This window comes from Typopeltis vanoorti, chromosome 11 (genome assembly GCF_054136105.1).
Source record: "Typopeltis vanoorti isolate ZY-2024b chromosome 11, IOZ_Tvanoo_1.0, whole genome shotgun sequence".
NCBI classification, from domain to species: domain Eukaryota; kingdom Metazoa; phylum Arthropoda; class Arachnida; order Uropygi; family Thelyphonidae; genus Typopeltis; species Typopeltis vanoorti.
Window position 1 is genome coordinate 77,413,124 of NC_143559.1, and position 25,511 is coordinate 77,438,634.

Below are 25,511 nucleotides of genomic sequence, written 5' to 3' on the forward strand. Positions count from 1 at the left end.
GTGGGGAAGAATTATTGAAAAGCTTGAAGGGTGCAGAATTACTGATATTGCAAGAAAGTTTGGAATCTCACATAGATTTGTATCCAGGCTATGGGCAGCATTTCAAACCAATGGAAAATGCTCTAGACATTTGCTAAGAGGTCGCCCTCACTCTGCCACAGAGCACGAAGACTGATTTTTGGCAGGTCAGCTATATTCAAGCACAGGTACACAGATATTTCGACAAACTTTGGTACAACACCTGCGACAACTAGGCCTATATGCCCGTAGCCTGTAACCCTTTATCCACAGCTCATCATAGAGCATGTTTTCAGTAATGTTGTATCCATAAAAATTGGAGAAGGCATCAATGAGCAACATACTCTTTATAGATGAATCATTTTAGCCTTTCCTCCAATTCCAGACGGCACTTGATCTAACATGAAAGTAGTACTTACATCGCAAGAATGTTTTTGAAAGGGATAAATATGGCGGTGCTGGGGTGATGGTGTGGGGAGGCATTATGCTTAATGGATACAGCAAGCTACACATGCTGGAAAAAGGAACTATGACTGGTGAGCGATATCGCAATGAAGTTCTTCAACGTCACGTTCGATTGTTCTGTGGTGCTGTAGGCGAAGAATTCATTTTTATGAATGACAGTGCCACAACACATCATACACAAGCAGTGGAGATACTTCTGGAGACTGAGGGTATTAATCTAATCAAATAGCCATCAGGAGCATCCCAGATCTCACCCGATAGAACATGTTTGGGACACAATAGAGAGATGCACTGCTGCTCAAAATCCCCCACCCCCCCACCAGAAAACTAATAAGGCATTATCCCTGCTCTGAAGGAGTAATGGGCCAGTTTGCCTCAAGAACTTCTGAATCACTTGGAGCTAAGCATGGTACGACATTGTGAGAGCTGCATCCCAGTTTGGGGTGGACATATTCCATACTGTTAATTAAAGATGCCAAGAAATTACATTCTTGGTTTAATCCTTTATCCAAGTGTAAGCAAACAAAATTTGCACGTGAAGTAACTTTACTACTGTGCTACTTGTACATAGAGGCTAACAACTTCACATCACATTACTTGCCTTAGTATCCCATAATGCAAAGCACATATTCTTACAGATATGTATACTGTTATGCACTGTGGGAAGAGCCACTACCCAGACCAGTTTTGACTTTTATTGAGGTCTCATTAGTGGGTGCCAGCCCCAGAAGTGACACCAAGGTTGAAGTAATGCAGAAGTCATATTTCCATATACAAGTAGCTTATTACAAAAATAATCTGGATTAGAGACAGATGCTGAAAGTATTTTCACTTGGTCATACTATAAATTAAAGAAGCCAAGAAATTATATTCTTGATTTAATCCTTATTAAATTTGTAACTTTTGCCAAAAATGTATTACAATTTAATCTGTATGAAATTTATGTTCACATTTGGCTGTAGTCATGAAAATTTTTCCATATAAAGGTAAAAATGTAGCTCATCTTTAGCTTTTGGACACCAGTGTATAAATATACATGGAAAACAAATTAATACATAAATAATAAATAAACAAGAGAATGTATGAGAAAGAGAAGATAAGCTGAGCGAATATACACTATCTACTAATAATTGTCTGGACACCCCTGTTATTTGAAGTTATGAAACATTCCAGGTTTGTTAATAACATAAAAACCAGTGTACAAATAGTAGGAAGCAGTATTTTATCATAGCAGTTGAATACAGGTGGTATGACAACATGACATGAACTCAGTCACATCGAGAGAGAGGTGTAATCATGGCTGTCACATTGGTGGCATATCCATACGTACCATTGCTGCTCAACTGGAGCAATCAAAATCAGCGGTTGGTGACGTTTTGGCATCACTAGTGCAGGAAAATACCCAAGGCAGCTGCGGAAAATGACTGAAACAGGTGGCACACAAAAACCAGCTACAATCGGCACAGACCATCCGTGATCAGTTCCATAGTGCCATGGTGAGCACTAATACTGTATGAAAAGAACTCCATTTTCATTTATCATTATCCAGATAGGTTAACCTATCTGGGTAATGATAACAGTGAGTAGTTTGTAGTGTGAAGTAACCTACAGCAATTCAGAGGGGCACATGAAGCTATTATTTTCAAAGTGCAAACACTGTTTAACTACATCATATATAAAAGAAATATTTATCCTCAATTAAAGAGTGAATTTATACAAACTTTGTATGCAATTATATGTCATAACGTATATTTAAAGTCAGCAGTTAGAACTGAAGGGAGTAAGAGAAGGTGATTTGATGTATCAAGTGTAAGACAGGGATGCTCTAACTCCAGTCTTATTATCTATATCAGCGTTTCTCAACTGGGGTTCCGGAAGACATTGCTAGGGGTTTTGTGAGAAATAATAATGAATAGCAGTGCAAGTAAATGAACTTAAACAGTGGAAGAAAATAATAAATTCAAGTTTGCGTTAATTGTATTAACTCCCACTAGGATGCAAGGCAATGCTGTCTGTGATCCACTTATCATACGGAAACTGGAGCTAGTTCTAGCAAGTGTCGCTTATGAGTCAGTGCAAGCAAGAAACGCAGTCGGTCTCTTATCAATCCTATGTGTTTTCTAGCATGTAGGTACGTATTCACTCATTAATATGAAAAGTTTGTATGTTTTTCTCAGCTAAACTCCCTATGGTGATCGTAATTTTTGGGAAGGTTACTCCTTTTTTTCAGGTTGCAGTCGATAGTTTGCTGTTTTAAGGATACTTGTGACATAAGACTGAATGATATATACACATAAACACAAGAAAGATATTTAATTAACCAAATAAAATTATAAAATGCCTCATCAGAAGAGCCAAAACTAATTGTTCTACTTTTGATTATCTACAGAAAGAACTTTCTACTATCCAACAACACATGAAACTCAATGGCTTTTCTAAAAAAAGTACTCATCATCTTCTCAATTCTTATAATCCTCCACAAAACAACAAAGTTTCAATACGTCAAGTGCCTATTCCTTATATCTCCAGTATTTCAGAACATATCGCAAGAATTTTAAAGAAATATGATTTAACAACTACGTATTCACCTATTAACAAATTGTCTACTCATTTTCCTTCTCCTAAAGACAAACGCTCAACTTTATCTCTTCCTGGAGTTTATCAAATTCCTTCCAACTGTGATCTCTCCTATTTTGGACAGACTGGACGTTCTCTTGAAAAAAGAATCCAAGAACATCAATCCTCCATTCTTCACAACAAACCTGAAAAGTCTGGATTGGCTCAACACGGGATTGAAACTTACTACAGCATCTTTTGGTCCAGGACTCGCCTCTTACATAGATCCCGTTATAGGTTCGAACGTTTGTTCAAGGAAAGCGTGGCGGCCTTGCTCCATCGTCCCAAACTGAATCGTAATGACTGTATATCTATATCAAAAATCTGGGAAAGTCTAATCAAGATTACGCTTTAATTTTTTTTTTTTTTTCCAATCATGTCTCTACTTCAAAATATTCCATTTTATACTTAATACTTAGTGATATAATATCACGTGGCGTGTTCTATTTTTAATGATCTATTGTTAGTATTCTAGCTTGTATTTTTTTAAAACTGTTCTTGTAATACCACTGAAGATGGTCTGCTATTTCTAGACCGAAATATTTGGTTAATTAAATAGCTTTCTTGTGTTTACGTGCATATATCATTCAGTCGATAGTTTGAGCAATCGATTTTTGTTATTTCATCAATTTATTAGTTGTATCGTTACAAATTGTGCATTTAGGTGTTATGTATTTATGAAAGTTAGACTCAAATAAATAATAATTATGTTTAAATAATATTATTAGTTACATTATTTGGTACTTATGCATTAATGGGGGGGGGGGGGGCACCCGATTTTTCATGACTGTTTAATTTCTTTTTATTGTACTTTTTCTATTATATTTTTATTAATTTACTAAATTATATTACTAACATAACTGAATCTGTTTTATAACTAATTTTCTCGGCCCTTTAATTTAACCATTTTTTTTAAAAAACTAATACCTTTAATGATAGTGTCGCATGTATTAAGTATTTTTATTTTCAAGACCAATTTCATTTGAGTTACGCGGCAACCACTGTTAATTAACCTACGTGATAATATATTCCCACTTTCAATTCGACATATCGATAGTTTGTTCTGAATGGTGAATAAGATTACATAAGTGCTTTGCGTGATGTAAACAACAATCACCGCTGGAATTGTTCCATTTTCTCTTTCTCCCCATTTTCCCCATGTATTTCTTTTGTTTTCCTTTATTTATGTTTTGTGCTTCAGTTTTATTAGTCTAATTTTGATTTATCATCTTTTATCCATTTTTTATTTTATAGAAATTTCTAACCGTTAAAATGTGGAAATTTTTGAAGAGAAAAAATCCAGACAATTCTGAAGAGGCTAGTGATGAAAAATTAGAATCTCATACCGAATTTCAAAACACAAGTACAAAAAAGGTTCGTCTTCACAATGAAAATTACTTATCAATGGGCTTTACATTCACTGATGAACCAGATTGTCCTCTTACATTGTGTCTCGTCTGTGGCAAACAACTTTCAAATACAGCAATGGCTCCAGCAAAATTGAAAAGACATTTCACGAAAAATCACAGTGATATGGAAAATAAAAGTGCTGATTATTTTAAGTGAAAAGGCTCAGGAAGCAAGTTATATGGTAGCAGAAATTATTGCACAGAAAAGGAAAAGTCACAGTTGGTGAGAACCTAATAACACCAGCATGTAAAATTATAATGCTGGGACAAGAAGTACGAGAAATTGAAAATATTCCACTTTCAAATAGTACGATAAGTCGACATATCCATGATATGTCAAATGACGTCGAGGAGGTTTTGTGTGATAAACTGAAAAATAGCAGTTTTTCCACCCAAGTTGACAAATAATCAGATCTTACCAATAACTGTTACATTGTAGCTTTTGTAAGATTTATTAATGAGGATGAAATTCAAGCAAACTTTCTCTGTTATAAAGAATTACCTAAGACAAGCAGAGGAATAGATATATTCAATATTTTATCCTCATATCTGAAAACAAAAGGTCTTTCTTGGAAGAACTGTATTGGCATCTGAACTGATGCCAATACAGGACAAAGAGGACAGTTATGATGCCAATCTGAACTGTATTGGCATCTGAACCGATGATGCTCCATCCATGCATGGTTGGCTCCATAAGAGGTTTTGTTTCTCATGTAAAAGAAGAAAATGCTGATGTTGTCTCAACACACTGTTTTATTCACAGAGAAGTGTTGATGTCAAAATCTCTTGGAGATGAACTGAAAAAAGTTTTTGATGATGCCACAAAAATGGTTAACTTCATTAAACAAAGGCCAGTTCACTGCAGAATGTTTAAAAATCTGTGTGAAAACCTGGACAAAGAGCATATAAATCTTTTGCTCTATACAGAAATCTGGTGGCTAAGTAGAGGAAAGTTCTAAATAGGGTGTTTGAGCTAAAAGATGAATTGCAAAGATATTTTCAAGAAAACAATAAACAAGATTTTGCCAAGTGTTTTGAAGATCAAAAGTGGGTGCAGATGCCAGCCTATTTAGCCAACATTTTTCATTACGTTAATATGCTGAACAAGTCACTGGAGGGCTCTGTAGAAAATATATTAACTTCAAGTGACAAGATTCTTGGATTTAAAAGAAAGCCAAATCTTTGGAAAAATCAAGTTACAAAAGGGAATCTTGATATGTTTCAGTTACTGGTGGGGCTTAAAAGTAAAGAAGGATATCATCAAATTTCAAGTCTTATTGTAACCCACCTGGAAGAACTGATGATAAAAATCGAACATTATTTTCTGTCCCTTCCAACACAAATGTATGATTGGGTGAGAGATCCATACTCAGAATCTTCTGCTCATCCTGAGAACTTGACTTTAAGAGAAGAGGAAGAACTTTGTGGGCTGCAATCTGATCGTACATTCAAGATGAGATTTCCTATCCCTGGACAAGTTCTGTATTTCTGTTAAAGAAGAGTATCCTACTATTCATAGGAAAGCAATAAATATATTGCTGCAGTTTTCAACGTCTTACATGCGTGAGCAAGCTTTTTCTTGTTTGACAAGTATTAAGAGCAAAGACAGAAATCGTCTTCTTTCTGTTGAAGATGAATTCCATGTTTGTTTATCTAAAATCTGACCCTGAATTAAGCATTTGTGTACCAAAAGATAAGCACATTATAAAATTAAACTTTATTATTCATATTTGTTTCAAAAATAGCAATTCATATAAAGAAAAATATGAAAACATATTTTTGTTTATATGACATTTTACTTTGATTTATCTTATTATTTTGAAAATTACAAATAAATAATAAAGTTATTATAGCACTTATTATTTGTTTTCCTCATGATCTTTAAATTCATAAATAATAAAGAAAGTAAATAATAAAAGTGAGAAACGCTGATCTATATGGATCATATTATGAAAGCAAGTGACATTAAACCTGATAACAAAAGTGAATATATAAAATTTAGCTCTTTGCTTTATGTAGATGATGTTGTACATCTAAATAAATGCACTGCAAATCTCTAGGATGCTCTAAATTGAATAACAGCTGTAAAAAATGTAGAATGAAATTAGCAATTAAAAAAGTACAGTACATTGAAATAGGTAGGATAATGAGAAATTTCAACTGTAGTCTGTATGAAGAGCTTAAAGAAGAAAAGTTAGCAAAACAGGTGGTGGCAGGAAAACACCCAGACAAAGAGAAAGACAAAGATCTATTCAGATGTAATGATTCAGTCAGAAGTGTTGAAGACAAAATATGAGATCTGAAAATAAGCTGACAAGTGAGCTATCAGGTTGATAGCTAACTTGTACAGTGAACAAGAAGCCACAGTAAAAACAGGTATTGAATTAACTGATTGACTTTGGGGTTGGCAAGGTTACTTATTTTCTTCTCACCTATATAATATTTATACTAAGGACATCATATGTGTAGTACTGGATGAGCTTAATACAGTTAAGCTCATCCAGTTAGGATAGGCGATTTGCTGATGATACAGTACTCCTTTGTAATGACAAGAAAGAAAGAACTGGGATGAATCTGACAAGGATTATAAGATTGGTAAGCACAGAAGATTTCAACTCAATCCTAGCAAGACAAAATTATGGTTCTCAAAGGAAATATAAACAGGGAAGCTCCTGAGAAACAAGTGTACCTTAATGGTACACTTAGGTGCTAGAGCTTTAACTTGTAGAACTTTAAGGCTCCTTAAAGATGTTGACAGAATTAAAAAATACTTTGGATACATCAAAATGATAGAAGAAGACTTCTCAAAACAGTAATAGAAGATAAAGTTCCTGGAAAAGGGAGAAGTGGTAGACGTTCAAATAAGATGGATGGATGGATGGATGGCATATCTAGAGTGACTGATCTTCAGAGTTGAAGTCTCCAAAAAAGCAACAGGACCATTTGATGAGGACTGGTGTGGTACATCACAAAGGAATGGAGTGACCATACAACATCTGATATGCAATGAATAGGTGGATGGATGGATGGACATGTGAAACTAATTTGGAGGGAAACTGTTAACAGGAGGCTAGTAATAATGCAAACTTATCAGGTAATATTTTCATGATATCCTGTACATATTAGGAAATGGCTGATGATGACAATCAAAATAGGCAAGAACAGTGAAAACATCAGCTGCATCCTGAATGAAGAGCCTAACAAGTAAAACATTTCAACTATTTAGCTAATTTTTAGTGAAAATGACAAATTAAATAGAGATAGGCAATGGAACAAGCAAAGTTGACATGGTGGGAATAAATTTATATGAAATAAGAAAGAAATTAGCCAAGACATTAAAATAGCCATATGAAAGTTCTGAGAAAAATTAGGGCAGTGAATAGATGGCCTACCAGGTTTTTTTTTTTTTTTTTTTTTTTTGTACATCCTGTCAAAAACTTTCATGACAGGATGTACAAAATCTATCAGTTAATTAAATAATTAAACTAGTATCCAATGTATGTGGCCATATGTTCTTTCTTTAATTAATAACTTGATATGGTTTGGCTGGAATTATGGCCAAAATAAATAATAGTATGAGACCAGTATCTATTAAATGAGTGTATTCTCTGACTAGTTTGATGATGTAAAAAAACAAATCTATGATGCAGTCTTAGAAAAGACTGCATCATAGATGAGAAATCTTAAAAACCAAAATATAAGGAACCACAATATTGGAGTTCTGACAAATAAGAAACTAATTTGGAGGAAAAAGTGCTGACAGGAAGTTAATAATAATGTAAACTTTTCATGTTATACTATCATAACATTCATTACATCCCATTGAGGGCACATATCAGGAATGTGATGATTTGATTCCAATGTGGCCATATGTTCTTTCTTTAGTTAATAACTTGATATGGTTTGGCTGGAATTATGGCCAAAATAAATAATAGTATGAGACCAGTATCTATTAAATGAGCGTATTCTCTGACTGGTTTGCCTGAAATCTTAATTGTATTATGCACTATCATAGTATCTGATCCACCCTTTATTGTACACCATCAGATCATGATTTAATAAATAATGAAAAGTATTTTAAATACAGTAGAATCCACTTATTGTGATCACAGATAATATTATCAATCGGTAATTGTTATGAAAATCAGTCGATCCAAAAACACATCATTTAAAATGAATTGAAAATAATCCATCTATTATAATCAAAGTTCCGGTTATTGTTATCAAAATCCTCGAATGTTTAGCCTTTTGTGTCTCAGAATTCTAAGAAATAAGGGTTAATCAGGAGAAAATATGACAAAGAACATCGAAATCTGACTTTTCCTTTGTTAATCTTCCATTAATCTTATATCTTCCAGGCAAATGCAGGTGGGTAATCTTAATCTTCCATAAATCTAAATCTTAAATCTTCCAGGCAAATGCAGGTGGGTAATCTTAATCTTCCGTAAATCTAAATCTTCCAGGCAAATGCAAGGATTGGGGGGGGTATAAATACAGTCTAATTGTGATTTTGAGTTTATTTTCATGCTCTCTTTCAGTAAGTGAATATGACTTTAAGTGCTCCTTAAAACAGCCCTCAGCATTATGGCAGAAGCAAGTAAAAAAATGTAAAGATTTATCTTTTCAAGAAAAGCTAAGAATTTTGGAGTGGTATGATAAGTTGCTCAAAATAGTGTGGCTGTACATTTAAAAATTTCACCAGTAGTGTAAGATCTTAAAAAAACAGATCAAACATTGAAACTTCAGCTCTTACTAATGAGAACATGGATTGGAAGAGAGCCCGATCTGGTAAGGATACTCAAGTTAAATCAGCAGTAAATATTTAGCGTAGTGATGTTCGTGAAAAGAATGCTTTGATTACTGGACCTTTGATGCGTCAAAAAGCAGAACTTGCAAAAAATACAATGGGCAAAGAAAATGTTCATAACAATCAATTGAAATAAATGATGCAATTTTTTATATCCTTTGCTTAATGTTATCAGTCGGTTATTGTTATCGAAAAGCGACTGTCCCAAAGTGATCACAATAAGCGGCACCTATTACAGACTGTTCTTATTCTCAAGAAATATCTAATGGTTATAAAACTTTTCTTATCTATTCCCAGAAAAAAGAGATGAAATTATAAGTAATAAACATACCACTCGGCTAATTGCTGCACTCAAATGGTGAAATTTTTGATTCCAGTTGGCTGATCCTTGTTCTTCATCCAATAATACATGAACCTCTGGCTCTAAAAACCTTGAAAATTTTGATATATTAAATTTTAATAAATAAATCTGAATGTGCAAAAACCACTATAAACACAAGTATAATTTTTTTAAAGTATAAATTCATTTTTTCTACAGATCATAAATAACCAGAAGACTCTTGTAGCAAACAAATGCCATTTTCACCCCAACGATACCATCCTCTGGGTTATATCTGTACAGGACAAATATAAAAATGTCTATATTTACTGATAACACTTACATTCATTTTGTACCTTACAGCAAAAATGTAGCACGTCATAACTGAAAGATAAGAGCAGTTCATATGCATTTTGCATCCATAATTAACATGTACAATTCACTGTTTTAACCAGCTCATAGGTAGATAGGTAAATGTTAAAGTAATGAGATTGATAAGAAATCACTGTTCATATAAGCACTGAATCTCTGGACCAATCTTCTACATAGCTGTATGTGGAGACACATACAATGAGTCGTGATCTACCTCTTAAAAGGTGAGCAACAGTGCCAGCATTCACAAACAAGCCGTACTTAAGTCTTACCTTAGATACAAGATGCTGGGAAGGAATAGTGAACCTTAAAACGACTATGAAGTTTCAGAACTGGTTTATAAGACTGATGACCATTCTTGTATTACAGAAAATGTGTGTGTGTGTCAAAGTAACAAGGCAACATTAGTAACATCAAATTCCTGATATGTATCCTTAAGGGATGGATATAGGATATCATGACAGCACATGATTAATTTACATTATTAATGATCAACACTTTTCCTCTAAATTAATCTGCCACTTATCAGGACTCCAATATTGTCAGATATTATATTTCAGTCTTCTAGAGCAGTGCTTCCCAAACTGTGGGCCACAGCCCCCTTGGGGGCCATTAGTTTTGTTGAGGGACATTTGTGCCATGTCAAATGTGTATGTAAGATACTAAAAATGTAATATTTGCATTTGATTTTTGTAATATTCGCTGTGTATGTTTTGGACTATATTATAATAATATATGTCTGTATTACGATTTTTTTTTCGATGGGGGGGGGGGGGCATGAAATATTTTAATTTTTCCAAAGGGGCCTTTACATCCATAAGTTTGGGAACCACTGTTCTAGAGCACTTCTGATGGCATCAATCTACCTAGATCATAGCATTCCTCTGGATCTTTTTGCACCATCCTGGCATAAAATACCTGTTTTGCTAACCTTTCCACTCCCATTTTGTTAAAGTTACCAAACTATTATAGATTAGTTCTGCTTCTTTGTTGGTGAGAATCTCACTATAGCAACTCTCACTATTGTTTTTTAAATTTACTTGCTATAAATCTACTGAAAATCCCCAAACCAAGCTCCAGGCATAATGCTATTATAAAGAACATCAAGTGCAGCAAACTGTTTGCAACAAATTATTCCTCTGTTTTTTCCTATAAGTTTGCAAGGGTGCAATACAACTGTAATAACTTCTTCCTCTAGTATATTTGCAAATAATGACTTTACATCCAGACTAGCAAAAATATCTGACTGGTTGGCTTATATATGTGAAATTCGTGTGTAGAGGCTTAAGTGCTGTGAGGACATCATGTTGGAGGCATAATGGATTTTTTACAACACTCAAAAAGAATTAAAATAGAATTTAATACATCCTATATTTCGTCCTAGTCACTAGGACATCTATGGGGATTACAAAAAACAATTAATGTAACATGCACACAAATATCATACAATACTAAACCCAACCACGTGGGTGACACTAAAGTCCTATCTAGGTGGAGAGCCCTCTAAGGGCGGTAGTAGGTGGCTGGAATGTAAGGTGGGACCTCTGGTGATGAGTGTTTCCCAAATCTTCGGAAGCTTAATGCAACCGTATTTATTAAGATTTGGTTGGTTTCTGAGAGCTGCTGCTGCTGCTTCTAAGAAAAGTCTCTCTTTCTTGAATTTGCTGTGGTGGAGCATGGTGGTTTTCTTCCATGATACCCTGCGGGTGGTGTCCAAAACATGGTCAGCCAAGCCTGAATGGCCATAGTTGTGTTTACAGATGTAAGACTTGTGTTCCTCCAGGCGGATGGATGCTGATCTGCCTGTCTGTCCAAAGTACGCCAGCTTACAGGAACAGGGTACTTTGTAAACTCTAGGCAGAGAGAGAGGAGGGAGCTGATCTTTCGTAGAACGGATAAGGGTAGCAAGTTTGCGTGGGGCTTATATGCTGAGTGTAGGTTGTACTTTTTTAGTATCTTGACTATTTTTTCGGATGTGCCACGGATGTAGGGTATGGTGATGGCATTTTTAAAATCTTGTTGATAAGAAGGATGGGGAAATGGGGGAGGAACTGATTATTTTTTTGATACTGCGATCGCGGAGGATAATGTTCATTTTATGATTGTATTCACTGGTATTAAGAACGACTGTGGCATTACCCTTATCCGCTCTGGTGATGACGATACTTTTTTCTTTCTGTAGTTTCAGGAGAACCGTGCATTGGGCATACGATAAATTACTTTTTGGAGGCAAAGAATGAGCAAGGATGTTGGCTACATCAAGTCTGATGTTGTTGGCTGTCTCTGATGGTAAGTGACCGATCCCTCATTCGATGTTAACCATTACATCAAGCACTGGCACTTCCTTCGGAGCAACGGCAAAATTACGGCCGAGGCAAAGGGCGCTGACGGCATCGTCATTTAGCCCATCGTCGCTGAGAACATTATCCTCCGCGATTGCGCTAACTACATCCCGCTAAAACACGACCCCACAAAAACTCAAGTTAAGAAATTAAAAATCTTACTTAAAAAATCTGATGCTGATTTCACTGGAGAGGACCAGATCCGACAGATTTTAATTACGAAAAAGCAGATGACAACTGGGCTTCTAAGAGAACAATTAATGTATAGAATTTTAAGCTGTGAGCATTACAAGGTTTTTCATTACTTAATGAGAAATAAGAAAAATCCTAGTCTTGTTTGTTATAATTACTATATAAAATATTATCCTTTTTGAAGTAATTTCTAATAAAATTACTATTTTAATTTGTTATGAAAAAGGGTCTTTCTTAACTCATTCAAAATTTTTGTACATCCAGCTAATGCTTCATTCTACCCGGCTGGTAAAAAATTTTTGGGGAGAACACTGTGATGGTAATAATGATTCTGTGTATTTGGTGGAGATGGAAAGTTGTAGAATGCTTTCCCTCAATAAGTCCTTGGAGGTATCACATAATATTATGAAATATTTTAAAAAAAGAATGAAACTAAAGAGCAAAGCAAAGAAATAGTTCAAATAGAAAAGGGTTTTATCATAGATTCCCATCCAAATGGAAGTCCTGCTCTCTGTTTCCTTGCTAAGGTTATTGGGTGCAACTTCTGAGCATCTGCACTTTTATTTATCTTTCTTTCTCTCTCTCTCTCTCTCTCTCTCTCTCTCTGTCTCATTCTGATGGCACCATTGTTACTTCACCCAAAGATAAAGCTGATATCCTGGCATCACTCTTTTCCTCAAATTTCTGTATAGACAACCAGGCAAAATCGCCTCCTACCATACTGGTAGTTATTGGACAAAATTATTAATTATTATGGGCAACTTCAAGGAGTCCTTAAAGAGAGGCTCTAAACATAATGTCAAGAACTATTCAACATTTGCACAGTATCTATCATGCTTTGTTTGAACTCATTCCCAGTCATGGCACCCTCAACATACTCTGGCAACCTATTCCACTCATTCACTACTCTCCAAGCAAAAAAACTAGTTCTAACACCCTTGCTAATTACACCTTTACTCAATTTTCATGAATAGCCCCTGGTTCTCCCACCACCACCAGACGTGTTCAGAAAAATTTCCTCTGAATTAATCTTGTAAAAACACCTCAGTATGTCTCTATCATATCACCCCTTTTCCAGCTATCAACCAGTTTGTGTAACTCACAAATCTTCAACTTGTTCTCGTAAGGTGGTTCATTCCATAAACCTGCTACCATCTTAGTCACTTGCCTCTGGATCCTCTCCACCTCTTCCTCATCACCAAGAAACCCTTGTGCCCAGATCTGCACACAGTAGTCAAGATGGTTCTTATCAAGGCCTGATAAAGAGGAACAATAATCTGCTTGTTTCTGCTCGTTTCAACTAATGCTTTATTCCACCCAGCTGGTAAAAATTTCTGGGGAGAACACTGATGTCCACATCGATATTTATGGGATGCAAAGCCTGCTGGTTAGAGAGTGGAGATAACTATCCATTCGGCCAACTAGGTTAGTATATTTAACTTGTGTTTACTCATTTATCTAAATATGAAGTTTTATTTAAAGTATCCTATCAATTAACTTCCATACCTCAGGAGGTATTACATTTACTTTTACAAGTTTTCTAATATCATTCAGACAGTAAAACAACATTTGCTCTATATACAGGATGTTCGGGATAAATTTGACATATTTATAATTAATTATATTTTTCCGTAAGCTACATGTATTAACACACACTTCTCTTCATTTAAAAGTTTGGACCCTTCTTCATTCATATACAAGATGTCAGAAAGGATGGATAGCTGGAACCCACCTGAATCATGGAAGAGAATAACTTGTATCATGATGATTCGTGCCCGCCATCAAAATAAGGATATTACGACTGCTGCCCAATGCTCCCTGAATACAGTAAAAACAATCAGGCATGAACTAGAGACTTGCAATGGTGACTACGAGGATGTAGCAAGAAGAAAGATCCCTAGCAGACGATCTGATTGCGTTCGTACAGCAGAATTCCTCGCAAATCTGCAGGAACAGGTGTTGAAGAACCCTGGCATTGGAATTCGGGCTTTGTTCGTGGAGTTGCTAACTGTAGTCAAGCCCTGGATAACAAGGGTAGCCAATGGTAGGCCGTATGTATGGCAGCAGGATTCGGCCCCTTGCCACACCTCTGGGAAAAGTCAAAAATGGTTGTCTGAAAATTTCTACGACTTCACCAGTCCAAATGTTTGGCCTCCAAACTCCCCAGACCTTAACCCCATGGATTATTTTGTATGGGGCGCAGTTGAAAAAGACACCAATCGCACTTCCAGTAATACAAAAGCCCAGTTAATGGATAAAATTAAAACAGTTTTTGCGGCCCTTCCCAGGGAGACTGTAGCATCAGCTTGTTCGAGGTTCCGAAGCAGAATTGAAGCTGTGATCGATGCTAATGGTGGTTATTTTGAGTAAATCTTGTTGATAGTATTGTAATTAACTCTGCCTGTAATGTTTTTTTGTCAATTCATTAAATTTAATAGATACAAAGAAGATTTTCTTTTTCCTTACGAAACTGTCAAATTTATCCCGAACACCCTGTATATGTTAGCTTTGAGACCCTGCATATGTTGTTTGTCCCTTCAAAATTTTGGACATCTTTACCATTTCTTAAGATATGCAAGTTGACTGATGAGCAAACATATCACTCAACTTGCATTTGCATTTTTCTAGAGCCTTCATAGCTCAGCCAGTAATGACAACTGCCTTTGGAAAGACCTGAATTTAATCCTTCAAAAAACATTAAGAACCTTTATAAGATATTTTCAACTGAAAGAAAGTTGGCTGGTCTCATACAGGGGTAGTAGGGTTTCTCCTCCTGCAATGTTCTTTCTAAATTTTGCTGGTTAATATGTGCATTAAAAACATTTTGTGTGCAAGTTTCCAGTCTCAGACTCACTGTGTGCAGTAACCTATGTTTGCAATAGCAAAAGTCACAAGCCATAAACTCTTAATTTGATATGCCTAAAATTGGTGACATCTTTGTTAAAAGATCTGGTATGTTACATGATAATTTTTTCTACTTTAACTTTGACAGTGGCATTTTGTGGGTTTAACAAATTAAAACTGCTAACGTAATATTTCTCATATTAATGTTAGCCTTTTTCTAGTTATAACCTGTAAAATTGTGTGTAAAACTATAACCTGTTAATTTGCTTAAATCTACATAGCTACAAAAATCCATCACCATTTACATAAGTTCAATTGACTGTGCTGTATAGACAGTACACCCTAAACAAATATGCCTCTGCAACTTGCTGATGTCAGAGTCAGTTTGCCTACATGCCACAGGTTAAAAGAAACTAATTAGAGCATATTAAGTTGTAATAAGTTAGAGTAATATTTGAATAGAAACAATGGTGAAATTACTAAATAAAATAAGTGAAAGTATGATTTATCATATAATTCATTTTTATAGTGTATTCAAAAATTACTGACTGTACTGAAAGTTGATCCCAACATATTGGTTACCTCTTTTAGCAGGCAATATTCCTACATAACTACGTAGAGTGAATTCTTTAGTCCGTGAATTCCAAAAAATTGCTGGTAATCCAAAGCCACCTATTCATCAGGATCTCCCAACTCTTTTAACGTCAATAAATTGAAATCTCGCCATCCATCACTACGAGCAGCAGAAGAACTAGTGCTAAATAATTTTAATCCTTTATCAAAGTGGGAAGAAACATGGAAGGAAAATACGAAAGAACATTTGCATAACATCTTTAAAGGTGATCAAATCATCACAGGATCAGATCTACCTCGCAAAACATGGACGGTACTAAATAGAATTCAGACAAATCATGGCCTATGTGGAGATACTCTCTATAAATGGAACAGATAAACATCTCCAGAATGTGACTGTGGTGCTCCATGACAGACTATGCAACATATTGTAACAGAATGCATCTTCCGTGCTTATCAGAATGACTGGAATGACTTTTTACAAGTGGCTCCTGAAGCTGTGAGCTGGATTACAAACTTAGTTAAACATATATATCATTATAAATCTGAATTTATAATGATATATATGTTTCTTTTCCTTATTATAACATATTAAGACTTTTACTTTTAACTCTTATTTTAATTTTCCAACTTCTTGGATTAGATCTATGTTTTCCTTCAAAGTTTTAACTTAAAATATTTTAAATTCTTCAATTCTGTTAATATATAATGACATCATGATTCTCTTTTTTAACATCATGTTTTTGCCATGAGCTATGTATGTATGTATGTACCGAAAGTAAAGCTTTTTGCACACAGTTACTAGATGTGCACTCCCTTTTTTGACTAGTGTGCATGCATACATGCACACTGCTTAGAGGAAACACTGTCTTCCTGGAAACTCATTTTCCTCCTGAAAGACAGACAAACCAACCTGAGAATGTAGACACATAACAGGCATAGCAGATTAGCAGATAAGAATAACCCCTCCATCATATCACTGATTAGGTTTATGTAAAGTCATGTTATCTGGCCATTACAGAATGAAGATTGCAAGGACTATTTTTTTATACCAAGCATAAATGTTAAAGCATCATACATCACTTCTATATATCAAGACACTAAATGGCTGCTTTAATATAGGTACATTAGCTGACATGCAGTTCTGAATTTTCTAAGTCTTTTAAGGTTTTCCATGAATTCATAGTAATTCTTTTGATTAGTATTGGTGTCTAGAGGGGAAAAAAAAAAAAAACACTATTTTTAAGCAACTCTCACCTTTTGTGGGTGAGAGTTGCTTAAAAATAGTGTTTTTTTTGTGTGTGTGTTTGGAGGGGGGGGGGGAGGGAGGTCACTAGTATATTATATTTAGAACAAGCTTCCTGGATTATCTGAGGGCTAGATAATCCAGGAACTCTGCTCAAAAGACCAAACATCAGGCCTCTAATGCAAGGTGGTAGTCTTACACCAGATGATGAATGTGACAGCCAACTGCATTACATTTGAAAATATCTTATTCAGTCTTGTAGCATAACTGATCTATGCTATGTATGTGCTAATCGAAACAATGAATTGAAATCTTAATATATCTGCACTTTAAATAAAACCTCTACTGTCGACAGAAATCTCATCTGAAATTTTGCTTAAGTATTATAGAGAATGTCATGTAATTTGTCTATGCAAAATTTCAGCTGTAAATACCAACTATAAGTATTTTTTTAAAAAAAAGGCAAATAAATAGTGTGAATTTCTGTCAGTTGAATGCTTTGAAGATGCAAATGCATATGTTAGTCCTGTGTCCAAAAGTAATTATTTACATACCACCGAAGCAAGCAACTGTCACATATTTGCTTTATTTTTTTTTTTTAGTATTATTTTTATTTAACTAGTAGGAAAATAAAAAAAAGTAAAAAATAGCAGAAAAATAAAAGAGTCTGATAAACTTAGAATGGTAAAATAACTCATACAAATTAATAAGACATTATTTTTTTTTTCATTTTAGCACATCTCTTCACATCTTCCCTTTCATGTGTTATACCCAATGGCTGTCACAGCCAAGTAACTTGACATCTTAGAAATCTGATACTGCTAATGATAGGGCAGTTAAACCTACCTGCATTACATGCTATGGCTGTGAATTGTGCATGTTCTTCTGATTGGTTTGCCTGATTTTCAAGAGAAAAAAACACTGTCATCTCCATATGAACAGCTAACTGCCTTTAACTGAAAAGCCCTGATAAACAATCATCATGTCCTAGATGATTGTTTATCAGGTTTAACCAGATCTTTCCAAATGAGACAGTACAGAAGGTACTGTCTTAGGTGGCAATAGCTATGTCATCAAAGCTGGTACAAAGACAGATCCTTGTGGTAATCCATCCTGCAGTATAAATGTTCTGCTTTTATGCGAATTCAGATGAACCTTTATTTTTCTATTGGAGAGTATTTATTCTAGTAATTTTATAGTTTTTTTGGCAGTTGATTATTTTGGCTGCTTTATACAGTAAACCTTTCTTCTACAGTGTTATAAGCTAATGTTAGCTCTATGAAGGCAGTATCTTTTGGTATCCAGCTTGTATATGGGTTGTGAGAGCTAGGACCACCTGGTCGCAGCAGCTTCTGCCAGGTCTAAATGCAGCCTGTCCAGTGGGTAAGATGGTGTGTCTATTTCTGGAAAAATCTCAGTGAGGATTATCCTTTGAAAAAGTTTAGGTTTTGGTAAAACTATTTATTATCTTAAATTCATGCTAAAGTTTCAGGAGCCATTCATCATTGATTATTGAGGAGAAGCAATTTAGCCAGGATTTTGCTCTTGGGCCAAGGTAAGAAACTCTGGAAGGACGCCATCAATGCGATCTTTACCTATTTTTAGTTAGTTTAAGTGCTGCATCAATTTCATCTAGTGTTACTGGATTAGAATCTATTGTAGATATAGAACATGCTAAGAAAACTTTTTTGTAAAAATGATGGATCCCTTTTTTTTTTTTTTTTTTGGTATCTGTGAAAATTTTGGGGTGAGTTTTTTCAGTTAAGATTTTTGCAATACTGTTAGGGTTTACTTTTCTTTTAGTTCTATTTGGAGTGCTGGTACCTCCCAGTCAACAGAGCAGAAACTGAGTCTTGTGATTTGATCTGGTAAAGTTGATGTTGTTCATTTCTTCGTGACACCAAGCTCTTCTACTATCACCCAAGAACCTTAAGAGGGAAGAAGCAGTGTTGATACTGTTTTCAATGAATTCAGTAAATTTTGGACAGCATGCTTTCCTAAGATCCCATCAGGATATTAGAAGGCTGTTTATTCTGGTCATAGAGCTGATCACAACTGGATGGAACCACAGGTGGTGAATAGTGGATCCTCCTCCCCCCACCTGGATATGAAGGGCAGCTGTAAGACAAGCAGAGTAACCTGATGACTGATGAATAAGCAGTCATGGAATACTGCCTTCAGGGCAGTGGAGTGGCCCTTGGCAAGGCCTCTCAAACCAAAATGCCACAGAATTATAAGATAAAAACAATGTGATATGGTGCTCTATGCTGCCATTAAATAAGCATGCCACTGGAGAGGTACCTGAAGATTAACTGGAGTGACTATCATTAATAATTAATTATCAATTAATTATTAATGAAGGAATGTGATATTGAACCTGATATCAAGATTGGAGATGTTAATCTCAGCTCTTTACTTTATGCAAATGATGTTCTAATTTTATAAATCCAATACAAGTCTGAAGGATTTCCTGACTAAATTGAGTACCTGCTATAATAAATTTGTTATGAAAATTAGCAAATGTGGTGTGGTAGGAAGTCAACTGAATAAATTTATATGGAAAAGAGAGAAATTACTCAAAACACTAAACATTTCATATAGACAAGACCGCGTTCAAACCAATTTTAACTTATGTCTTTGAAATCTGGGTTTAGAAATAAAACACTGGATCAAAGACTGGAAACCACAGATAACATCAATGATGAGAGTATCATATTAAAAATGAAGATATTTTGAAAGAATTTTATTGTTAGCAGAAGTAATCTAAGGTGGTATGTAACTTAAACAAAATGGGAGAAGAAAGGTTAGCAAAACAAGTGTTCTTGGCCAGGATGGTAGGAAAAAGATCCAGATGAAGACCAAACTCTAGGTGGATTGATACAGTAGATAAGAGGTTAATTTGGAGGAAAATTGTTGATAGGAAGTTAGTAATGATGTAACACTGTCATGTAATACTATCATAATATCCTGTACAATCCATTAGGGTGTATATGATGATGATGAAAAAAATTCAAACAGCTCATCTGTTAACTGTTCAGAACCCAAGAAGATTTTTATGAAATTTATATGATAAATTGTTTAGTGAAAAAGATCTCAGCTCAGCCTCCAAAGTTGATGTGACTTACAGTTGTGAAAGGTTATATCAGCAACCACTGTTTGAATTTAAAGAAGTTTTTGTTGTTAAATTTCAACCATAACACCTCTCCCTATTCAGTACTGGATTCATATTTATATATGACGTATTTTTTGTTTGAAAAGATCTTTACTATGAACTTCCGAAGTAATAACTTGTGATTCTCAATGATTGCCAAGCTATTGCTGTCTAAATTTTTTGAAAATTATCCTCAAATTAACTCAAAATGACTGGACACCCACATGCATATGAAATTTTCTTTGGTTTCCTCTTACTATCTTGTTTATGTTTATCAACTTCCATGCCATTTGCATTGCTAGTCTGTTTTCCTTGTGAAAAATCCAAGGATTAAATATTTACAGCCTATGTGAATACAGTCATCCCTCGACTTACGTCCTTTCAAAGATACGTCCGTGATCCCATAAGGGAATAAATAACATTTTCGGCTATACTTTCGAACAAGATGCAAGTGAGCATAAGGTAAAGCATGCACAGTGGCAAAAGCGCTTTCAGTAGCAACCTCCCTCAGAAGTCAGTATGTGTCATCAACAGTTACTCTGTTGATTTTGTGTTTGAAAAATGGGTTATTTGTGTATTTATCATTAAATATTTCGCGATGTTTTGTGCAACATGCCCCTTCACACACAATCAAAAAACCTAGTGAAGAATCACAGAAAAAGAGGCAAGCGATTGATCTTGAAACGAAGTTGCAAGTTATAAAGCAACATGAAGCTGGTAAACCTGTCAATGTGATCACACATGACTTCGGATAGTCTCATTCTATAGTGACACACATTTTGAAAAATAAGGATAAAATCGTAGAGGCTGTGAAAGAATTTGCTTCCATTAAATCAGTGATAGTGGTGAAGCAATGACAAGGTCCTATCGGTGATATGGAAAAGCTACTTGCATTATGGATAGAGGACCTGAACCAAAAGCACATACTACAATTTGAATTTGTATTCGTAATCATGTCCTGCTTTCTTCTTCAACATGTTGAAGAGACTTAGTGCCTTAGCGGTTATGGTCACAGTTAATCATCATCATCATCATCATCAAATTCCTGCCATGTACCCTCAAGAGGTGTACAGGATATGATAGTACTACATGAAAAAAATTACGTCATTACTTTATATCTACAATTTTCCTCCCAATCAGTCTGTTACTTGTCAAAACTCCAACATTATCATATCTTATATTTCTATCGTCTAAGACACTTTGTACCGTATCAATCCACCTATATCTTGGTCTTCCTCTGGGTCGTTTTGCTGCCAACCTGGCAGAGAACATCTGTTTTGCTAATCTTTCTTCACCCATTCTGTTTAAGTGAGCATACTACCTGAGATTAGCTCTGCTAACACATTCCTGGATGCTGACAATGTCAAGTTCTTTCCTAATATCCTCGTTTTTAATATGATATTGCCATTGATGTCATCTGTTCAGACCTCTAATTTTTCTCAGGACTCTCATATCTGCGGTCTCTAGTCTTTGTGTGTTTTACTTCTGACCCAACACTCAGATCCATAAGTTAAAACTAGTTTGAACACTGTCTTGTATACAGCTAATTTAGTGTTTCGACTAATTTCTCTCTTATTCCATATGAATTTATTCAATTGACTTCCCACCATACCAGCTTTACTGATTCTGTTGTCTATTTCTATATTTAATTTACCATCTTCACTAAAAATCGTGCCTAAGTAGCTGAAATGTTTTACTTGTTCCACAGGTTCTCCATTCACAACACAGTTGACATTTTCAATGATTCTGCCTATTTTCATTGTCTTTGTATTGCTGACCTTCATACCATATCTATTACAACAGTTATTCAATTTAGTCAGAGAATCTTGCAGACTTGTAGCAGATTTATTTAGAAGTATAACATTATCCACATAAAGCAAAGAGCTGACATTAACATATCCAATTTTGATATCATGTTTAATACCACTTTCCTTCATAATGTGATCCATATACATAATGAATAACAGAGGGGATAATGTACATCCTTGTCTCACACCAGATTTAACATTAAACCATCTTCCTGTACTTCCTTCAATTCTAACTGCTGACTTACAACTCAAATAAAGACTAAGTATTGCTTGGTATGATGCCCCCCCCCCCCCATTGACACCATATAACTGCAGCATATTGAATAGCTTCTCTCTTGGCACCTTGTCATATGCTTTTTCCAGATCTGCAAAACTTAAATACAGAATTTTGTTATATTCCCATGAAATTTTCAACTATTTGTCGTAAAGTGAAGATCTGATCCTAACAGCCTCTATTTGGCCTGATCCAGCTTGTTCTTCACCCAGCTTTTCTTCCACAATTCTTCAGAATCGTTTCTCAAGTATACTTGCATAGGTCTTGCATAGATCTTGCCAGGAACACTCAGTAGGGAAATACCTCTCTAATTCTCACATTCAGTTTTATTTCCCTTTTTATATATGGGTACTATGAGAGCTCTACTCCAATCATCGGGAATTTGTCCCTCTGTCCAGGCTTTCTGAACTATGTAGTGCAGCCACTGTAAGACTCTTATACCACCATACCTCAGCATTTCTGGTCGAATATCATCCACTCCTGCTGCCTTTCCACATTTCAAGCCTTTGATGGCTTTTTATACTTCAAATATGAATATGTATTCCTGACTGCATGCCTGGTCAGTGTTTTTTACCACTGTGCTGTCATCACTGCTTGTTTCATTTAGCAGTTTTTCAAAGTAATTACTCCATACTTCAAGGATATCTTTTTCTTCCGTTTTCATGTCACCTTTATCATCTCTAACTCCTTTTACAGCACTCTTTCCTCCATTCCTAAGCTTCTTCAACAACCTCCAGAATATTTTGTCACCTTCTTGATATTTATTTTCTATATTCCTGACAAAGTCCTCTCATGACTTTTGTTTAGCTAGTTTTACACAGTATTTAGCATTCTTGGTCACAGTTATGACTACAAATTCAAATCCAAGGCTTCTTCCGGTTGGTTCATGAGATTCAAGCAGCATTTTGCACTGCATAATGTGAAAATGTATGGAAATTTGCAAGTGTTGAGAAGGCTACCAAGGAGTTTGTGGAAAAATTGAATAAAATTATTATGGAGGAAAATTAAGGAAATATTTAACATGGATGAGATGTCCTTCTTTCGGAAAAAAACCTGAGTGGACATTCATCCACAAAATCTAAAATCTATACCTAGTTTCAAAGCTCTTAATGCCTGTATTACGATTCTGTTACGGGTAATGTGGCTGGATATAAACTGAAACATTTGTAATATAGCACAGTGAGAATCCACAAATCTTCTAAAACATTAGAAAGCATACACTCCCAGTTCATTATCGGAGCAATAAGAAGTCATGGATGACTCAAAAATTGTTTCAGGATGCCTTAATCAATTGTTGATTGCAAAGTGAAATAAAAAGCTATTGTGTGAAAGAAAATGTAGAATTTAAAATTTTATTAATTCAAGATAATGCTCCAGGTCATGTCTTATTAGCAGTGTTCTTCACCAAGTTCAAGGTCATTTTCTCTCTCAAAATACTTCATTGATCCAACCGATGGAACAGGGATTGCAGTGTTTAAGGCTTACTGTCTATGGAGAGCTTTTTCACAAGCCATTTCTGTTACTGAAGGAAATGACCAGACTCTCATGCAATTCTGGAAAACATTCAATATTTATCATGCTATTAAAAATATTGCTGTGGCTTGGGATGAAATGACCTCTCAATGTATGAGTGGCATATGAAAAAAATACATTAACAAGGTTTGTACATGATTTTGGAAGTTTGTAATAGTGCGCCTAACAAATGATCTGAATCTTCAAGCGAATGATGATGACATAATTCAACTCATAGAAAGTTCTCCTGAAGAGATAACCAACGAAGAATTGGTTGAACTGGAGGAACAACTGTTGCACAAGAGGAAAAATGAAAAAAGGAAGAGGGAAAAGAGAAACAGGAACAGGTTCTTGCAGAAATAGTCTTTCAGTTAGCGATGTTCTCCAAATGGCTGAAGACATGGACCCCAATGTTGAACGCTACTTAATAATAGAAACAAAAGTACATGATGCATTTGCTTGCTATGAACAATTTATGATGAAAAGAAGAAGAGGAATAAGCAAAGCACATTGGACATTTTCATCAAAAAAAACAAACAAACAACGGTTACACCAGAAGAGCCACAGCCTGATCATTCGTACAGGTAAGGTAATGAAGATGCGATTATGGAGGAAGATTTGGAGGTGATTATTCTCCTGTTTTATAGTTGCAGTAATACACAGTACAGTTTTATAATAAGGTTTAAAAATTAAAATGACAGTATAATTATTATGGTTAAGTCCCTAACCCCTATAACTCTGTTGATTTAATGTATCGACTAATGTCCTGCTGGGTAGAACGGAACCCGGACATAAGTCGAGGGATGACTGTATTTCATTTGGATTGGGGGGGGGGGGGGGATTACATACAAGAAAATACTAAAATAATTTGCATTCTATATTCATTTTAGATATCCATCAATCAAATATACTTAAAATCTTTTTTCTGGTGACCTTTCATATTTGTTTAATGAACTTCCTTTAGGTCAAAAGAAAAATTATTTAAATGTACAATGCAGTGAAATTAAAACTAACACCAATGAAATTAAAATTCACAAGTATACCGTTCAAGCTGTCTTTTTGCATGTTTCCCAAGCAGATCAACTTTAGATAGGATATTAAGATGAGGAACTGATAAATTTACCATACAAAACAATGCAGTTAACACCCCTGAAATGAATTTTGATGCATCAATCATAAACTGGGAATCTAAGAGATATACACCACATACTCTGAAATTCCAACTCTGTAGATCAGTAGTAAGCTGAGTCATAATACTAGTGTGGGTATAAAGTTCAATTTGACCTATAAAAAATATAAAATCATATGATTATTTATTCACTAAAACTGCATTAGAAAAAAAAATTTCTAATAAAAAGTAAAAATATCACATTTCCATAATAAATAATTCAGTAGTATCCTGAAAGAATAAAAGGTTCCTGAGGATGTTGCTAAAGTGGTGATCCAAATTTTCAAAGGATGGTGAATGGAAGTTAAAATGAGAATCATGAACTGATTTTCATAAGAAAAGATGTAAATTTCATTCCGTTATCTTTTTTATGCTACCAATATTAAATACATTAA

At 35.0% G+C, this 25,511-nt stretch overlaps 1 protein-coding gene across 1 annotated transcript in view; it reads right to left on the reverse strand.

Annotated features, from left to right (window-relative positions):
* The window catches only part of LOC150101765 (GPN-loop GTPase 3), a 134,239-nt gene that overhangs the window by 27,757 nt on the left and 80,971 nt on the right, over window positions 1–25,511 (reverse strand). Inside the window, exons 5-6 of the mRNA XM_090400120.1 lie at window positions 24,992–25,232; window positions 9,647–9,746 (exon numbers count right to left, since the gene is read on the reverse strand). Coding sequence (XP_090256246.1) covers window positions 9,647–9,746; window positions 24,992–25,232 — 341 coding nt within the window. The remainder of the gene's footprint in view (window positions 1–9,646; window positions 9,747–24,991; window positions 25,233–25,511) is intronic.